General features: G+C 32.5%; 1 protein-coding gene across 2 annotated transcripts; it reads right to left on the minus strand.

The window, feature by feature from the left end:
• Nucleotides 1-816: 816 nt before the first annotated feature.
• Nucleotides 817-19588, minus strand: ZSWIM2 (zinc finger SWIM-type containing 2). 2 transcript variants are annotated; one of them, XM_036924903.2, is made up of 9 exons: nt 19334-19588; nt 18112-18188; nt 16583-16623; nt 10886-11096; nt 9597-9848; nt 6829-6913; nt 4840-4949; nt 2783-2936; nt 817-2120 (listed from the first exon to the last, which is right to left on the minus strand). In XM_036924903.2, the coding sequence occupies exons 1-9, from the start codon at nt 19499-19501 to the stop codon at nt 1308-1310; spliced, it is 1911 nt and encodes a 636-aa protein (XP_036780798.2). In that variant the 5' UTR covers nt 19502-19588; the 3' UTR covers nt 817-1307. The 2 variants fall into 2 exon arrangements, with proteins under 2 accessions (XP_036780798.2, XP_036780799.2); XM_036924904.2 differs by lacking the exon at nt 16583-16623 and having other exon boundaries at nt 19334-19431.
• Nucleotides 19589-19909: the final 321 nt, after the last annotated feature.

Genomic DNA, 19909 nt, shown 5'->3' on the forward strand with positions numbered 1-19909 from the left:
ATTATATTTTTCTTTTAACTAAAATATTAATTTTACAGCACCATTATTTTTCTCTACTAGCATCCCAAGTTCTTAATGTTCTTTTGTAGCTCTTTGATATGTTTTGCTTTCCAAAGCATTTTCTATCCTTCTTTTTTGGAAAACTCTTAAAAAGGAAAGCACAATATCTATAGGAACACAAATAATATTTGATTAATTGGAAACTATTTTGCAGTTCCCATCACTGTACCTACTACAAAGAAAATAGGTTGATAAAATCCTGAATTGCAAACAAATACATTGGCCCTCCATTTACAAATCAGAAACAAGCCTCATTTAAAAAATGTAGCTTATGTTCTAACTAATTCTCAGTTACTATTTCTGAATTACACTTTAGCAACTACTTTGTGATTAACTTCAATTTAATCATTTATTTAAATTCAAATGATTTTTTCCAAGAACTTTCTCTACTTGATATCTTTAATATTTGTTTCAAAGAACTATGTATTCCATTACCATGTGGAAAAAAAATGTGATACCTCTCCTTATTAAGATAATAAAAATAAATGAAATTGTCAATGTTTTTTTAAAAAATAATAAAAAGCTACTGAGCCACAGAACTTAAAAACATCAAAATAAGGGTCTAACGGTGATTAGTTTTCCAATTCACATTTTGAAATAATGGTTAATTCTTTTGGAAATAGAACCTTTTAAAAAAACAAATCCTTCAATATTGATGTATCGAGAAATTTGGTAGTACTTATAAATTTCTTGAAAATAAAACAGTAAAACCGTTATAAATGTGGCATAGCTTATAGTATTATATTTTATTTCCACTTCATGTATAAGAAAACACCTTTAAAGAAATAAAGTAAAAAAGAAAACTGCCATCTGGACTTTCCTATAGGCTTGTGGTGGTGAGTAGTGCAAGAAAATACGAAAATGACACAAGTACATGGAAAGAATCCCTGCATGTTATATGTTATCAAGTGGAATGTTTGAAAACAGTGAGTTAATGCAAGAAAAATCTATTTCCTTAATGTAAGTAAAAATAATTATTTTATCAGCATAAAATCAGATATAAAAGTTCTAAAAATATTCATAATTCATTACATCCTGAACATATTCACCAAGGTACCTACTGCTTTAAGTTTTATAAGGAATGGGGTTATTTCCTTTAAGTGTAGTTATTCATAGGCAAGCAGGCAAAATGACAACAGAGAATTTCATATACACTTGTCAATAGAAAACAGTGGTTTTTTTATGTTCTATAAATAAAAATTTTTATGTTCAATCTTCAAATATTTTCTGGTGTTAAAAGCACATTTTCATAATTGAAGACCTTCCAATACTAAAGATAGCTCAGTACTCTTTGTATTTAAAGGGTAAGATATAGGTCTTCTTGATAGACTACTACATTTTTGTCTAATTTTACCCATACAATTATTATACCTTTTAGACAAACTAAGTTTATTTGTACCCCAATCGACAATAAGATTTAAATCTTTTGGAAATACAGTACTTGATTTCCTGTTGTCTTCTTTTATTCTAGTACCAAGCATCTTCTTTGTATTGTGGTGAATTCGTTTATAGTCCCTGGTCATCTTCTGGCTTTGACCAATGTGGTATTTTTCACTGATATGTGGGCTTTCCATTCCAGTGGGACATACAATATTCTTTTGAGCAATAGAAGGAAGAAATGTTTGAGACGGTATTTTCCCAAAAGATCCAGTGGATAAATCTTGAAGATATGTGGGGAAATGTTGGCTAATTTTATATTCATAGATTAATTTTCTTGAATTTGAATCATCTAATTTGAAAGACTTTAGGTCATCTATTGTTATATTTTGATAGACATCTGTTGGACTTTCAGGTGTATTCAACTTTTCAGAACTATGTTGAGGTATGCTAGGTAAAATTCCAAGTCTATTTTGTTTTAAGACTAATCCAATACCAGGAATAAAAAGTTCTGGTTCTTCCTGTTTTGACAGATGAGTGATGTCTGTGTTTGAAACAGACTGATGTGTGTGTCCATTCACTGCTGTATCTTTCCAGATTAAAGGGTTATATATAACTTGTCCATCAATAGGGCATGAATTGCACTTGTGGAGTAACCAACTGTCAATACATTTTCTATGAAACTGTAAGAAAAAAGGTTGGAAGTTAATCAGAAATAAAATTATCTTGTTTTTAATGTATTATGATCTATGCAAATTTTCCCAGTTTCATTATTGTGTTACTATTAAAAACTATTTAGAAAAAATGGAATATAATCATAATTTATCAAGTTTCATGGAAATATTTTGAAGAAGTTCTCTTCAAAATGTTATTGATTATGGGTTGATCTTCACTTCCAACACTAAAATGAGAAGCCTATGAATATCATTAAGTTTTGATTCCAGTGAGTTCGTTTGAAATAATAGTTCATTTTAAATAATGAAGTCGAATGAAGCATTTCCGTTTCATCTAAAGAATCACAAAAACACATTAAATAGTATTCTATAAGCTTTTTCTTTCTTTTTTTCTTTACAAATCACTAAAGTAGATAAAAATAATCTGACTTAAAGTGATGTTTTATCTTTCCTAGACAGTATACATAGAAATGAGTCCTAATCAGTATGAATCCATTCTTAGGGGGCAGAGCTGCCTTCTCAATAGTCTCTGTTGCAGCTCTTCTATATATACTATTCAACTGGAATGTCTCTGCATGTAATACAACTAAAAAGTGAAAAACTTTATTAGTCACTTCATTTGTGAAAAATAGCCCTATAGGAAAGTCAAACAAAAATGATGTGACTTCTACCTTGTGAGTACATGGTAGCAATCTCGTTTGTTGACCAAGATGAAATGCCTTCAAACAAAGTCGACACTGGTAGCCTGGAGCAAGCAGCTTACTATTCTTTGTGACTAGTAAGAGAGGCAATGACTTTACCACGTGCTTTGGTGTGTAAACTTGGCTGAACAAGAATAAACAGAGAGACATGAATGTGCCTATGTGATTATAGATCAGGAAGTAATCTATAACACAGACAATGACTTCCATATAAGTAATGCAAATGAACCCAATGCTTTTTTGAACTAAAGATAATAAATCTCATACATTACAAAGTTAAAAAATGCATTGATCTTGAATAAGATGGATCCAACTTCAATATCCACAAAAAGCATAATTGAAATTAGTCCTTTCAAATAAAAATGCTAACCTGAAATTTTTGATTTGCACTTTTTAACATCAGTAAAACCAGAACAGAATTTCGATGAGAACCACATACTCAAATTATTTCAGTATGAACCAATACATGGGCCTGTGTTTAGAAAAATACAACCCAATTCACTTTGTCATCTGGTAGGAAGTAAGGTGCGTAGTAAGCCACATTAAATATTCCAGTCTACTATGATAAATTGGTAGATCTACAGGGAAACTCATTTTCCCTTGGTATATGCTTACCACTTTAGTCTGGTTAGATTGTTAATGTGGCTCTAAAATATCATACCAAAAGTATTTACCAACATATCTAAGATCATACAATGTAAATTAACTGCTGTTTGATGCCATTAGCAATTGATAAAACAAATATTTAAAAACAAAAGCTTGGTTAAAAAGTTAGATGCATTATTCAAACCTCATTCAGAACAAAGTATATATTTTAGAAAAGCTTATACTTCTTACAGACAGGCTTCCATATTCTACAGAAACTGCTTTTACCAAGGTCATCTAATTGTCAACTAAAAAAACAAAAAGCCATGTATTTTTATTATTATTAAAGTTGTTAACCACTCTTTTTATCTTGAAACTCTTTTGTTCTCTGTATTTTACAATATCTACCTAGAATGTCCTTTTACCCTCATGTTCTCTTGCCTTCCACCCACAATATCTCCTAAACCTTTAGTTATACAATTTATGATTTTAATAGTGTGACCCCTAGCCAAGGCCAGGGGAAATGGAGATGGAGAGCCCTGTTTAGACTCATTATATACCCACAAGGCATTTTATGCTCCATTAGAGCTATGATGGCCAAAGTGTGTGTAGCACCCACCGGGCAGGATCTAGTTTTTGTTTGAGTAATTCATTAAAATTATTTTTAAAAATTATTTCAATTTTATCTTATACTTTAAAAATGATCTTTGTATGTTTTATAGTGTATCTAATATGTTACTAATACACAGCATGTTTAATTTTCTTGAATTGATAAGGAGTATGACAAAAGTCTGGAGGTCTTTCCACTAGTAAATAGCCCAGTGTTCTGAAATACAAGCAAACTGCTCAGCACTCTTCTTCCATGTGGGATGAGTAGAGGGGGGAATAAGGTAGAAAAGTCTTCCTTCCCTTAGAGGCCAATTACTTTCAAAGCGTATATCAAATCCCCTCATATTTTTTCTTTATATAACTTAAACTTACATCAGTTTTAATTTTACATTTATTTAACTGATCAATTAATTCCTAGGGAAATTACTATATCCCTAATACCTAGTACAATCTCTGATATAATTAATAATAATAATAGACTACTTTATTTGAATATTTACTGTGTATATTAACTCATTTAATACTCACAAAGTTCCAACAAGGTTGGTTTTATTTATTATCCCAATTTTAAAGGTGAAGAAAATGTGGCAGAGAAGGGAAGTAACTAGCCCAAAAGACACATAGCCAACTTGTGGTTGTACTAGGATTGGATTCAGGCAGTCTGATTCCAGAGGCTAGCTGGAATCAGGTAATGTGGTATACCAGGTAACGTGGTATATATAGTAGTAACTGCTCAATGCATATTGAGTAAAGGAATAAAACTTATTCAAACTGAAAAATAATTTAAATATCCCAAGTCACACATGAAATGTACATTTCACTGAGAATCTTACCCTTGTTTTTCCTGAACATGTGACATTTTTTGTATCTCATTTTTAATATCTATATATTTTACAGTTTCATCTGATCTTTTTTCTAGCGATCTCCATCTTTGATTTCTCTTCTGTAATAGGTAAAAAGCAGATGTTACTTTACAAATCATGGAAATTTTTATTTGGTGGATTAAAATTGCATAATAATGTGTATCAATAACAATATGAATAATAAGCTCATTATTAAAAAAAATTTTAAACCACATAAAAGAATTCACAAATTATTAGTGAGTGATGTATTATTGCACATCTACTATAATAACATTACTCTAAGGTAAAAATATTAATAATGGCAATTGTAGATGTTTTATCTTAGGTAGTAATCAGAAGGTAGCATTATTATTCAGCATCATGAAATACTTTTTAAGTATATGGTTCAAATCGCTGCAGTAAAATTCCATGAGTTTAGTTACTGTTGATGTAAAAAATTTTAATACCATAAAAGGTTGACAATATTTTAGGCAGAAAATAGAAAAGATTGGAGAGAGGGAGAATAGGCCAGTAAAGTCCACTAAAAGGGACTCAAAGAGTTAACCAGATAAAACTAGAGAGCCAGAAAGGACAGAGTTAATGAGTTAATTAGTTGAAGCTCCAAAGGCCACGAATAACTTAGAATGTCTGGCTATTCCCCAGATAAAGAAAAGTATCCCAGCATAGCCCCTGTCTTCATTGTATCAGTTAGTTCATGCCATTGTAAGATTTTCTTCAGCCTGCTCAAAGGCCCAGCTTATTCTTTAACTTAACCTATATACTGCTTTTTCCTCTTCCTCCAGCCCCTAATCAAGTAACTTTGTAACCAGGGCAGGAGACAGACATCGGAATTGTAAATAAACCTATGTGGACAAAGAATGCTAAAGTTCCAAATCAACACAGTCACCTAAATAACCCTATTCTTAAAACAAAACTTGAAAAGAATTATGAATCACCTGTATACATCATGCCTTATGCTAACCCTTACCCAAAAAAAGTCCTATAAAACCCCAGACCCTACACTTGTAAGCATGCCTCCTCTCAGAGGTTGCCCTCACTTCCCTTTTTCGATTGTGTCACTCTCTCTGTCCTACTTCAGATAAGTATGGAGGGGCTGCTGAGAGCTCGGTTTGGGCTTGCAAGTTCCCATCATCTGGGTGACCCCCAGACAGGACAGCAGCTCATGCTCTTAGTAGCCTGCCTGAAAGTCTACTTTGCCTCTGGGAAGTTCTCAGAACATAATCTCACTCCATCAAGTGCTCTGCAGCTCCCCCAAATCCTGGGGTGGTAAGGACTCAGTTCCCACACTGTGCAGATCCAAGCGGACACTGGATGTGAGGTGACCCCGGCTTTGGGAGCTGGCAAGGGATTACTCCCTATGCCAAGCATCAGTTCAATGAGCTTCCCTTTCCTCCATTTTTCCTTCCTCCCTGCTTTATTCAAGTAAACCTGCCTTTGTCTATCTTGACTCTAGCCCACTCTTCCCTTTGAGAGCAATCAAATAAACCTGTCTTTATCTACTTTGAGTATGGCCCGCTCCTCTCTTGTAATGCATTCAAATAAAACTTTTACTCTGCTTCACTACTGTGTCTCTGCCCTTCAATTCTCTGTTGTGGTGCGGACAAGAACCAATGAAAACAAACTCAACCCTCACCCCCCAACAAATATATGTCAATTGGTAATGTTGAGATATTTTTTAAAAATGAATTTTCAAGTTTGATGGCTACAATTCCTGTCCTTAAGATTTATATATAAAGTCAATGGATGTTTGTTATTGTGCTGGATTTTATAAATTACCAGTGTGAGAACTGGTTGCCTTGTGCATCCCTATGAGAAACAGTTCTCCTAAAAATACAGATTTTTATTAAAAACCAATCAGCTCTATTCCAGAGTGTTACCTATTCTTAGTATTCTGAGACTTACCTTACTTAGATTTATAATAGGACAAACACTATATGAAATTCAAGATGGATACTGTACCTCACGAAATGCAAATGGATGAGGGAGATGGCAGCAGCTATCATAACATTTCTGGCATAAGTGATATTCTATACATTTGGTGCACCTAAAAATGCAAAACACCAAAACACCCAAGAAAAAAATACAATTATTTTGGTGGCTTTTGATGAAAATTTCTGGCCAAAATTTCCTGGAACCTATGCAGATATGACAAGGCCCATCTCGTTTCACACTATTAATTTCCTATTGCTAGTGCAACAGATTACAGCAAATTTAACAGCTTAAATATCACAACTTTATTATAGGTTTATAGGATAGAAGTCTAACATGGATCTCAATGGGCTAAAATCACAGGGTCTGCAGATTTATGTTTATTTTGGAGGCCCTGGAGGAGATTTGTTTCCTTGCCCTTTCCATCTTCTAGATACTTTCCATCTTCCTTAACACCTTGTGGTCCTTTCCTCCGTCTTCAAAGCAAGCAATGGAGCATCTATTTGTGTCTTTCCTCCATAGTTAATTTTCCCTAGCATTCTCTTTTTGCCTCCCTTTCCACTTTTAAGAACACTTTTAATTACACTTGGCCCAGGCAATCCAGGATAAACTCCTTATTTCAAGGTCCGATGATCGGCAACCTTAATTTCATCTGCAAACTTAATTCCCCTATGACATGTAACCTAACATACAGGTTCCAGGTATAAGGATGTGGAAGTATGAGAGAGGGCATTATTTTGCCTACCACACATCCTTTCTATAATGTCTTCCCAGACTAACTTAGCTTTCATTTCGCTTCCTCTAAATTTCTATAGGATCTACAGTCTACTAAATATTCTACCATTTGATTTCTCATGAATGCTAGTTACACTCAGAAAACATCTTGAAAACAACAATTATGATGTATTTCCTATCTTTCCTCACAAAATGGAAAAAGTGTATATAAATAAATAAATAAATATATATATATATAAAGTTCTAAATATAAACTATTAATAAATTTTAAAGAAATTCCACTTTCCACAAAAGCTGAAAATTACATCATTTATAAAAATTTTGCCACAGAGAATTTAACTTATTTGCAGCAATATCCACCAAAAAATATTCTGAGCAGTAATCAAACTTATTTTCTTAAGTTATCAAAGATTTAGAAAAAATTTCCATGGGAAGTATGTCCTTCAGACATCTTAGAAGCAGCACTAATTTATTCATTATTAATATTTATTTACAGGAAAGATTTTTAATGAACAGCGATCAGAGCAATGGTGCATTTATTCGATACATCAAATTATGCTGAGCAAGAAAAAGTTAAGTATCTTTATTTTAACATATATATGATATTCTTGTAATTAATTTCTTAAAAGTAGCTATATTGTGAAACTCTAATGAAGAAGGAACTGAAAAGCTTTCTAGTTTGTCTCCTACTCAAAAGACTAAGAAAGACCTCTTTTTTTTTTTAACCTCCTCCTCAATGGCCTAAAGGAATTTAGATAGAGGGCCTGATCCAGGGAGAGAGCTATCACTGGAGATTAGCACAGAGTGCAGGCTAGGTGTGGTAAACTGTTGGGAGCTTGGCAGGACCTGTTCAAATTCTTCTTCATGTCTCATTGTCTGTGCAGGTCATGACAAATACTTGTTTTCCCATCTTCCTGTGAATCGTCTTCCTTCCCTTGAAGCCCCAGACTCCTAGCCCTTCTCCTTAGCTCAGGATGGCATATAAACCTCAGCTGTCTATCTTTGAAACTTTCATGTCTATGTGAAGCTCTCATATGTACAACATTAAATTTGTTTTTCTCCTGTTCATCTGTCTTATATCAACTTAATTAATAGACCAGACAAAAGAACGTAGAAGGGTAAACATTTTTTCCTCTACAAGAGATAGTAGGAAGAATTATCCGCGAAGACAAAAGACAGTCAGAAAACTCAGTCACAGAGGAGTGCACTGTCATTAACAAAATACTTAAAAGCATGATTTCAAATAATCTACACATAAACTTTTTGAGGAATAGGAATACATGACACTGAGGACTGAGAATTTTTTTATACAGTGGCTGTTGCATATCCTTGCTCCCCACAGATGTTCCTCCCAACTCCCTCTTTTCACATGTTACCTTAGCCCCTTACTAACTATTCTTATCCACTCCTCTTGAAAAAACTTAAATACCAAACAATGACTGCTAATAACAAAGGTCAGACCTTTCCTTTTACTAGAACGTTTTCAACCAATATTCCTGCTCTTTAGTAGCCTGCCTGAAAATCTCCTTTCTTTGCCTTTGGGAAGTTCTCAGTACATAATCTCACTCCATTCAGTGCTCTGTGGCTCCCCTGAGGTGGTAGGGTCTTAGTTACCATGTCGTGCAGATTCAAGCAGACACTGGATGCCAGGTAACCCTGGCTTTACGAGTTGGCAATGGATTTGCCCTACACTGAGCAGGAGTTCAATGAGCTTCTCATTCCACCCTTTGTTCTTCCTTGCTCTCTGCTGCTTGCAAGGCAGCTGCCATTCTCTGCTATTCTCGCTTTAATGAATTCCTTCCTTATCATTCACTCTAACTTCCCTGTGTCTCTGAACCAAATTCTTTCCCAGCATAAGGAAAAAATAAATAAAACATTGGAATTATTGAAGTACTGAGCTGACAGAGATCACTAGTCTGGAAATCCTAAACAAGAAGCCATCACTTAAAGGCAAAACACTATAGACAGGAGGATGAAGGCAGTCTAAGTGACTGGTAATCTAATGCTCTAAAGTGAAAAAACAAGTTAGAATACATATTTATAATTTTACTGATGACACTTACTTATAACACGTTCCCTCAATTGGAAATTGTTTACAACTGTTACAAGGAATTCCAAGGTGTTTGTCCAGTCGCTCTTTCTCGGCTGCAGTCACAAGTTTGTTAGAGTTTTTGAATTCCTCTAAAATAAGTTTTAATGGTGCAAACTCTTTCCTGCACAGAGGACATTTCAACATGGAAGTGTTCGATATCATATTCTGATAATTGGCTAAGATCTTCATGCATTTTATATGAATGCTATTGCCACAGCCAAACCTGTTAGAAGTAGAATTAAAGTTTACCATTTGTATACATCAAAGTTATATTTATATAAATAAAAATTTCTGCGATATCATTTTATTTCTCATGAAAACAGATTCTGAACCACTCTTCTGTATATAGTTTGATTACACACATAAATATTATCTTATCATATTTAATTTAGTACATCAGAATTCCAAACAAATCTTCCTCATTCCAATGAATGGTAAAAGATTTTGCATCATTAAAATAATTTTCATTTTTAAAGTGAGAATGAATATACTCTTAACAAAAAGGAAAATTATAACAATAATAATTATTTTTTAAATTAAAAGCATCACTGAGAGAGGGGTGTCACCTTTTTTTTCTAGAAATCACAAAATATGTGATAATACCCAACAAATATCTGTTGAGAAAATAGTATTTTGGGAAATAGTTAATAACTTAAAAATATGCCATAGAAGCAGCCATATGCAAAACAACATGGATGAAAATTTTGGTGAATAAACAGAAGGAAAACAGAATGAAAAAGTTCAATAAAAAATGCTTGCTCAAATTTTCCAAGTCCAACTTTATAGAGTTTTGAAGAATAGTAGAAATATGACGATCTCAAAAAACATTTGCGTGTAAGTGAAATTTTGATTTATTTAGGGGTAAGGATAGAATTTTTAGAAAACAAATAATTTTTATAATTTAAAAATATTATCTTTGCTTTCAAAAAACTTGGAAATTACTCTAAGTCATAATTACTTATTCATGTGTATAACACAAAAACCAGAAAAATACCCTACTTCAGTAAGTTAAAGTGGAAAAGGGAAAAACGTGGAGTTAGGTTTCACCCTTTATAATGTAGTCTAGAAATATTGAGAGTAAGAACAGGATCTCTCACAATATAAATGCTATGAAACAAAAGAAGGCCAATTAAACATAAATAAGCTAAAAGTAAAGATTTCTATCAGTTCTCTATCAGTATGCCTCAAAACATAATCAATTATAAATATTAAATCAGAATTTTTCATAAGCTTTTAGGATACAAAGAAAAAGCATGTCACCTGCAAAAGGTAATAGGAAGCTTTTTCTCTAAAAGTACTTCTTGACAAATAGAGCAGATATCATCTGAACCAATTTCCTTTTGTTTAATGCACCCATCTTCTTCAATATGTACATTTGCATCATTCATTCCTTGCTGGGGAGTTTGAACTCGATGTATACCCCGAAGTAAGTCACTGATTTCACCTTCCACAAGACCTAACTGCAAAGCAGCTAGGGAAAAATCCAAAAATATTAAAATTCAGTTGCAAAGTTGGAGATACAGAAAATGTAACAACTTATGCTGAAAGAATTTTCTTTCAAATATCAAAAAGACAGTTCTGGTTGCATTAGTACACTGACATTTACCACTCTTTGTATTTCTTTTGGAGTCAAAAGGTCAGAAAACAGTCATTTATATCATTTATAACAAGAATGGAATCTATTACTGAAAAGTGTCAGTGAAAACAGTACATTATAAGGATTTTGAATTAATTATATGATAATTTTTGTCCTTGGATTGGCATTACAATCATGTCTTTAGTTTGGTATATTCAACTGGTTCATAAACAAATCTTTCATCAAAATACAAGAATATTAAAAGAAATTCATGCACATACATAAAGGGGAAACAGGGATATTTGAGTAGTTAATATAATTTATATTTGTCAGATGAATAAGTAAATGAATGGATAATGGGGGAGCAAGACTCAATTAATTCTGCCTATTTTCCTGACTCAGTTTTATATCTCTACAAGGGTGTCTTGGTAGCCACATCCTTCACAGATGGTCAGTATTCTTCAGGACAATGTATAAGAAACTACATTGCTTGTAACCTTGGGATGTGTATTCTTTGAATTCTGAATTTTCTCCATCCTGCTGTCCTTATAAGAAACGGTGTCTCAATACATACAGTTTTGATCAGGGCATCTTAGATTCTTTGTTCTGTGGTCCATTCCTCTTTCCTTCTTCTTAACATGGCATAATTTAAATGCCGGTTGTCATTGGTCCCCCTGAGTTATACTAATTTTATACATTATACTTTAACACATTAGATTTAAATAATATTTGCAAGATAATGAAAAGCTCCATTTTCTTGGAAAGACACCCAAATAAACACTAAAAAATACTGCAACATTGCAGATCTATTTCAATACAGAAATCTCTGTAGCTTGTCTGAGGTGGGGTGGCAGGTGGAATGTAGGAGGGTAACATTTTAACTAACCACTTTTTGGAGGATGAAGTCTATTTGTCACAGAGACAGAGCAACATCTACTATCCAAAAAAAATGGGGAGGAAAATAAAGAACAAATGATTGTGCTTTTGGGAATAAAGATTCTCGAGGGCAGCAGAAATACTAAAGCATACAAATTCAGAAGAGGAGCTGGCTGTAGACTGTTCATGTGGTAAAACATGAATTGGAAAATCAAAGGGAGAAAAAAAGTCTTCTGAAGTTAATTTGGAAAAATGAATGCATGAGTCTATAAAAGAAGATGCTTTTATAGAAAAGAGAAAGGCAGCGAATCTTATCAGATATCACAGTGTAGTATAAAAAACAGTAACTAGCATATAAGAACTCACAAAATAAACATGAAACAAGGAAAAAAAGAAGCACAATTTAGAAACTTTTATTGAGATAATTCCTATTGAGATAAGATTAGCTGCCTTGCTCTTTTCTATAAAAGCATATTCTTTTATAGACTCATAAATAAATTACTTAGTTCAAACCAAATACCAACACAACTACATATAGATACCATAATGAAGACTAGAAATAAAATAGAAAAACTAGCAGAAATATACCTCTAAAAGACTCTTTATCAATACTATGGAAGACAACTTTCAAAGGATTGAAACAATACACATAAATCAAAGGAAAAAACAGATTTAACAATAAAAAAATCCATCTGTATAACAAAATTTAATAAAACCACATAAAAGAGTTATAACATTAAGAGAACATATGCAAAGAGGGGTAATACCTGTATTTAGGAAGAATTGGTAGCTTTATCCCTTAAAATAAATTGCCAAAGTATATTCACATATGAAGTACAAACAGGAAATAGGGAAATGGAGATGTTCAATTTCATTAATATCAAGGAAAAGTAAGTTAAAGAATGAGATACAGACTAAAACCTAGTGTATAAGCAAAATGACTAAATAGAATATTATGTTTTGTTGCCTAATGTTATTCCTTTTTGTATTTAAAAAGTTACATGAAGGCATTTTAGATCTTCTCAGGGTACGTTAGATGTATGCAAGAATGGAAACTATTTTTTTAATTACTAGGAATCACTAGATTACTATGAACCTTGTATCTGACATTTTCCCCACTTGGTATAACTTAGCTTTTTTCTAGTATTACAGAAACATTAACATTTCAAAACATTTCTATGTATCTTTTTTTCTTTGGGGACTTAAATATGCTGTTAATGTCTTTCAGTGTATTATTGAGTATAATAGCTAATTGTGCCTAAAACATGAATGTGGGGAAAAAAACTAGCAGAAAATTGATAAATTGCTGAAATTTGTATATCAGCAAAAGTATTTTAAAGACCAATCTGGTAATACATATGGGTGGCAGATATAAAAATGTTAATACATTTACTCCAAAATCCAATTAATGGGACTTTAGGCTACAGAAATAATTGAAAGAAGGGAAAGTTTCATATACAAAGACTATTACATAAATTAAATGCCTAACAATGGAAGAATGTTAAAGAAATTATGACATGCCATATTAATGGAATATTAATTAGCCATTAATGACTTTATACAGAGATGATGTAGCATTGAAAATATTTAAAAGTAACAGTGTATGACAAAAGCAGTAGACAAAATTCCCACAGACCATTAGGCATACACAAAAATAAAGCCAAAAAGGAAAATAGAAAATAGAAAATAAAAAAGCTATTATATCTTTGTGTGGGAATTTAAAAAGATTTTCTGTTAATGGGTTTTTAAACTTTATTTAACACTTCATTTAATTAAAAAACAGAAATACATGGCTTTTACCAGATATTGTACTCAGAAGCAACAGGTCATAAATCTAGATTTTGTTCAGAAATATTTGTTGGGTGATAGAAAAAAGAATGTTCAGTGTTCAAAAACATATCTTTATTTTGAAAATCCTGTGTGATCATCTTTGTAGGTCTTTAAAAATAAAAGAGAGTCTCAGGTTTTGGTGCAAGTTTTTGGTGCAATGCTAGGGTGCAAGTAATTGTTTCCAAGTTTGTTTTAGAAAAGAATCTATGAATGATATTCAAAACAAAGTATTCCTCTTTCTTTACTAGTAACCATCTCCTCCATACTTACGTACATACTTTACATAATCCTAATGAATAACTGTTTACAGTTTTCTTTGAATTAATTTAATTTTCATGTATGTTTGTTCTAGCTTTCATTTAAATGATAACTTTCAAGATCATTAATACTACTTTATTTGAATATCTGCACACATGGAATTTTCTCAATGTTGACTAAAACTTCTTTTAAATAGAGGAGATATGAAAGATATTTTATTTTAGTAGGAAGTATAAATTTTTCAAAATTAATGTATGTTTCATTTTAAACAATCAAAAAATTCCATACATTAGACTGCTATGTGTAAAAGCATAAGACAGGGTTTCTGTCTTCAAGAAGGACAAAGGATAATACAATATAAAATAATAAATTAGTCCATATGAAATTGCCATTTTTGTAGATGAAAAATTCACAAATATTAGCAATTCATACGATTCAATTAGTAAAAACTACCTAACAGAGCTCCTGGCTAATATGCTATACAATTAATATTTGTTGAATAGCCACTTAAAATGTGGCTAGTGTGACTCAAAAACTGAATTTTTAATTTTGTTTCACTTTAAATTGAAACTGATTATCATAGTTACTGGAAAGTTTATAAGTCTGTAAGAATTTGAATGTTATATGAATCTATTTTTCAAATCATTAGTTTATGAAGTCTAAATGCAAATCAGGTAATTTAAATGAAAATACAGTGCCTGAGTTGAGATGCTCTGCAAGTGTAAAATACACACTAGATTTTGAAAGCAGTACAAAAAAATAAAATATCTCATAACTTTTATATTGGTTATATGAAGATACAGTATTGTGATATATGGGTTAAATTGAAATATATTATTAAAATTAATTTCCCATTTCTTTTTTTCATAATACCACTACTAGAAAATTACATATGTAGCTCATGTTATATGTCTGTTGGATAGTCTAGTATAGAAGCTTATGAAAATAATATGGAAAATAGCATGGAGAACAACAAAGACTTGGAGAAGACAGAATATTTAACTTCAGGTGGATACAATGGAGAATAGAAAAGAAAACAATATGTATGACATCATACAACCTAATTATGTGTACGAACAAGGAGGCTACAAAGAATAGTACCAAAGGCTGGTGAAGGCTGAAGAGAGGTGAGAATGAGGGCAGAGAGATGAGAAAACTGTTGAGAAGTAGGTCGTATGTAACATAAACGGGATTTGTAGAATGAATAGATATATGAGAGATGAGGATGGAAGTGGAATAATCAAGGAGAATCCCAAGGTTTCCAGTTTTGGAGACTAAAAAAGAAGGGAAGCCAATGGGTGAGGCAGAAAATCCAAGAAGGGATCACAAATTGGATATTTAAAATGCCTGTAAGAACACGCAAACAGAGCTGCCCTGAAGGGAGAGGGAAATACTGTCTCTTGATCAAATGTTTAAATCACTGATGAGCAGTATCAGTTGGAGACATAGAAAATGGGAGACATTTCTGAGAAATGTGTAGATTGAGAGGAAGAGTACTAAAGAAAACCCCCTCTGAAACACTAATTCTAATTGTTTATGTAGTATAGTTTTTAAATGATTGCTCTGATTGTATTTAAATAATAGTTAAGGGGAAATGAACTTGCCTAAATAGAACCAATATTTTTTGAATTGAGAAAAAATTGAAAATTGATCTTTAATTCTCTGTGAATATTATGAGCAATTATTAATAAATTTTAATGAGCTATTGCAGTTCTTCAATGGGTTCAGGGTACGTCAAATAACCCCAAGTCTTCAGGGAACACTTCCGTAATGACAATATCTTTATTATAAAATAAACAAATCCAAATGATCTGTGACAAAATTATTTTTCTTTCTCTTTTATTCTTGAGGACTCTAGAATTTTAAGTTACATAACTATATGACTGACCCTAAACTTCATTTAAGTACTGACAAAAATTATTTTACCCCCCAAAAAATATTTGTATGTATAAATATATGTATATTTACTCTAAAAAATTATATTTATATACCAAATTATATATATATTTTTGAATAATAATTTCAGACAGTAAACATTTTTGAATTAAAGTATGTGTCATGTCAACTGTCTATTCCTCTGGGGTCTAAAAAAATTACATTTGTTGTTTTTCTTATAATTAAGATAATTTTAAATACAGAAATCACTGTGAATCTTTGCTTAGAACACATAAGGGAAATCTTTCTGAATAACTGGCTATTGCTTCACCCCTTTTATACGGAATGCCTTTGAATTTGAAATGGCATGTAAAGTTACATTTTTTTTTTAAGGAAGAGAAATGTTCCAACTGTCTTAAGTGTAACAAACTGTGCTACAGATAGATTGTCAAGAAAAATAGCTGTCTAAATTTGAATATTTCTAAATAAAAATTATTAAATTTGGCAATTTTGAATTAGTTAAAAAAAACCCCACAACTTACATTCATGATTCCTTGGAAGCTTGAATTTTTTCAACAAGACCCTAATATTCACAGGCAGAAAAGCAAAATAAAACATTTATTTCCAATATAACATCAAAAGATATGTTTTATTTTAATTCTATAACATTATAGAATTTTAATATTGGCTGTCTTGAATGAACTTAAAACTCTCATCAGTTTTCTATTGTAATAGTAGGTAAATACATGTTCTAAAATAAGCATATGTGAAAAAGGTATGATAAATGGAAAGACATTTTCAGTAAAGATATTTGCTAGAGTGAATCCTTGTATTTCTTTATGACATATGGTCATTCACTGTGAGAGATTAGTTTTCACAGAGAAAGAATTTAGGTATTCATAGAATTTCCTCTACTTTTCCTGAAGTTTTCCACTCCTGAAATGGATTAATTTTCCTACATATACCACTTTAATGTATGGCAAAACTATTTCATATGTCACCAATTAAAATGGAATATGTCTTTTTTTAAAAGTGAGAAATATATATTAAATTCTTATATTTATCAAATACACTTTAGTATATTAAATATTTGGATTATATTTCCATTTAGTTTATGGTTAATATACTGTAAAAAAAGTTACATTACATAAAAATCAGAACAGAATGTTCTTGCCCTGAGGAAGCTAGCATAAAATAAAAACGGGAAAAACTATTTTAAGTATAATAATAATAAGGCCAAACTGCAAGTTTTGAAGGACCATATTTTACATATGTATGCTAACTAAAAGAAATTGTGTTAGTAGATGCTCAATAAAAAACTCATCAAAATAAAATAAAGTACTTGGTAAATAAAAGCATTAGAAATAACAGATACACACTTATTTTTTACCTGTAAAGAAAAGCTTTAGAAATGAGATACACACTCTTTTCTCACATTTGTTTCCCTTCAAATGTCAGTTACAAATTTTCTATAATAATATAATTAATGATTTGTTGGTATAAATATAGATAGGTAAAACAAAATGAGTTGAGTTGGGTTTAAACTAAACAAAGAAAGTTTTTGTGCCTCATTTCTGAGATTCTCTACAAATAGGTTCTGACACTAGACGAACAGTTTCAGACTGTACAGAAGTAATCCTCAGTAGTCCAACTTCTATCCTGAATGATTCCTAGTCAAATGCTTATTAAAGGGAAAATAATAAAATTTTAAAAAGTGTCATAATGAACCACATAATTATCATCAGTGATATGAATCAAGGAGATTTTTATCTTTGTGTTTTATAGTTAGATTTCAGTTTGTTCATAATGGAATCTAAAAATTGGTATTTCTTATTAAAAGGATAAATGTTCAAAACATGGAGATACCATGTAGTTTCTCCACTTACACCTTAATTTTTGGAATGAAATAAATTATCCAAAAGTATTTTGATAAACGATGACCATTTTAACTTCATTGTCTCTCAACACCAAATTTCATCAATTTTGCAGGACTCAAACCATGAAAAAGGCAAAACATGTAATATACTAGGTTGTTCCTTTTGTGGAAGATCTTCATTACAAAGTCACTTACCAGCATATATGCTTGCAAAGTTCCCCTCCTTTCTGAAATGTGGAACAGTTACAAACATGAGGATTTCCTAGAAAAACCTTTGAAAGAAAAATGCATACTTTAAAAAAACTCGTTAATTTTTAGAGTTAGAGCAAAATTAAGTCAGTAGATAGTAGGATTAAAAGAGATTTCATTCAGTTTAGGCAACTCCAAAGGTTGAATATAATCTACCAGCATATCTTAACTCTTGACAACAGTCTCTAGGCTGATACTCACTTTCATATCCTTTGCCTCAACAACTTACGTTATCAATTAAGACTCTTTTTAAGTGACCTTTCACCTGCACTCAAGCGGGTGAAAAGAAATCTAATTTTAAACGCTCAAAGAAAAAAAAACACTATAAATTTCTAACTGAATGGAAATTCTACCGTGCAGTGTTGCTAAAAACCGTATTTGCTCATCTTAGTTGTTTGTTTTGTACAATTGAACTGTTTAATTTTTTTCAAGAAGACTAATTTTATCCCCTAAGTTTATATTGGCTAAAACAATTTATTAACTATAGTAAATGTAAGCTATAAAGTAAAAAAAGGATGTCTTAAGCACAGGCTAGTTATCCGTACTCGGTACTGAAAACGCAGGACATTAAATTAAACTTTTCCAAGTTAACTCCTGGGAGGTGGTGTGGTGGCTGATTTTTGAGTGGTGAGAGTGGGATATATGAATATGAAATATCTGTGATCTTTCAGCAAAATTGTAAAGACTTTTTATTCATTAAGACCTTTCCAAGGCATCATTTAAACGGTATTTTAAAAAGTTCTTGTGATAACTTTAAAGAGTGGCTAAAAAGTAAAGAGAAGCCAATTTTATTAGCAAATATTTAAGGTATGTAAATAGGTTGTAGGATTTTAATTTAGTTTGAATTACAGGGCTAGTAAATGCTAACAACGAATCCAAAAAAAGACGTATTGCAAAGTGCATATTCACATAAAAATCTTTTTTAAACCTAAAGATCAAGGACCATCATCTTTCAAGATTTGGATTAATCTGGAGTCCTAAACTCCAATATAGAAACTCTTCTAAACAAATACTATTTCCCTGTGCAATCTGCACATCTTTTGGATCTGCAACACGCGCGGGCGGGTACGGCAGCTAGTGGCCCCAGGGACTGCGAGGGTGGCTGGATTCTAGATGGGCTGGGATGACCCCTGGGAGGGAGCGGCGGCGCATCGGGGGCGGTAGTTACTCGGAAATCCCTGTTTTCCGGCTCCTCCTCCCTCAGCAGGAAGCCAGTGGGCCCCATCTCTCGTAGAAGGTAGATGCTGCTGCTCAGCGCCTGGTCTTGTTGCCAGCTGAGGCGATCGCTCACTTGTCTTCGCCTTTCAGAGGCCCTATAACCTCGGCGAAACATCATGCCTGGGTGCGGGCAAAGGCAGCTCCCTTGAGAGACTGAGGCGCCCGCCGGTCTCCAGGACAACCGCGTGCCCGCCGGTTGCCTTGGTGACGGTGGTTGAACGCCGGGATGTCCCGGCATGCCTTGAGCCGAGCTAGGTCTGGCGACAAAGGTGTGCGAGGGTGTCGCTTCCGCAGCTCTCACCCGCCTCCACTTCTTCCTGAAGCGACGCTCTTGACTGACGAGTGCTTCTAATAACCAACTGGCCGTTTTAAAAAGCTGGCTGCCAAAGGCATAGCTGTTATATCTCTCGCGTTCCTTCTGCTGGTTCCTCGCAGGCAGGGCTAGTGAATTTTGTGTTAGGACAGTTGCATAACCTGGTTACTGTTTGGGCTCTGGATACTAAAATTATTCTGTGATTAATCATTT

This window comes from Manis pentadactyla, chromosome 6 (genome assembly GCF_030020395.1).
Source record: "Manis pentadactyla isolate mManPen7 chromosome 6, mManPen7.hap1, whole genome shotgun sequence".
NCBI lineage: Eukaryota > Metazoa > Chordata > Mammalia > Pholidota > Manidae > Manis > Manis pentadactyla.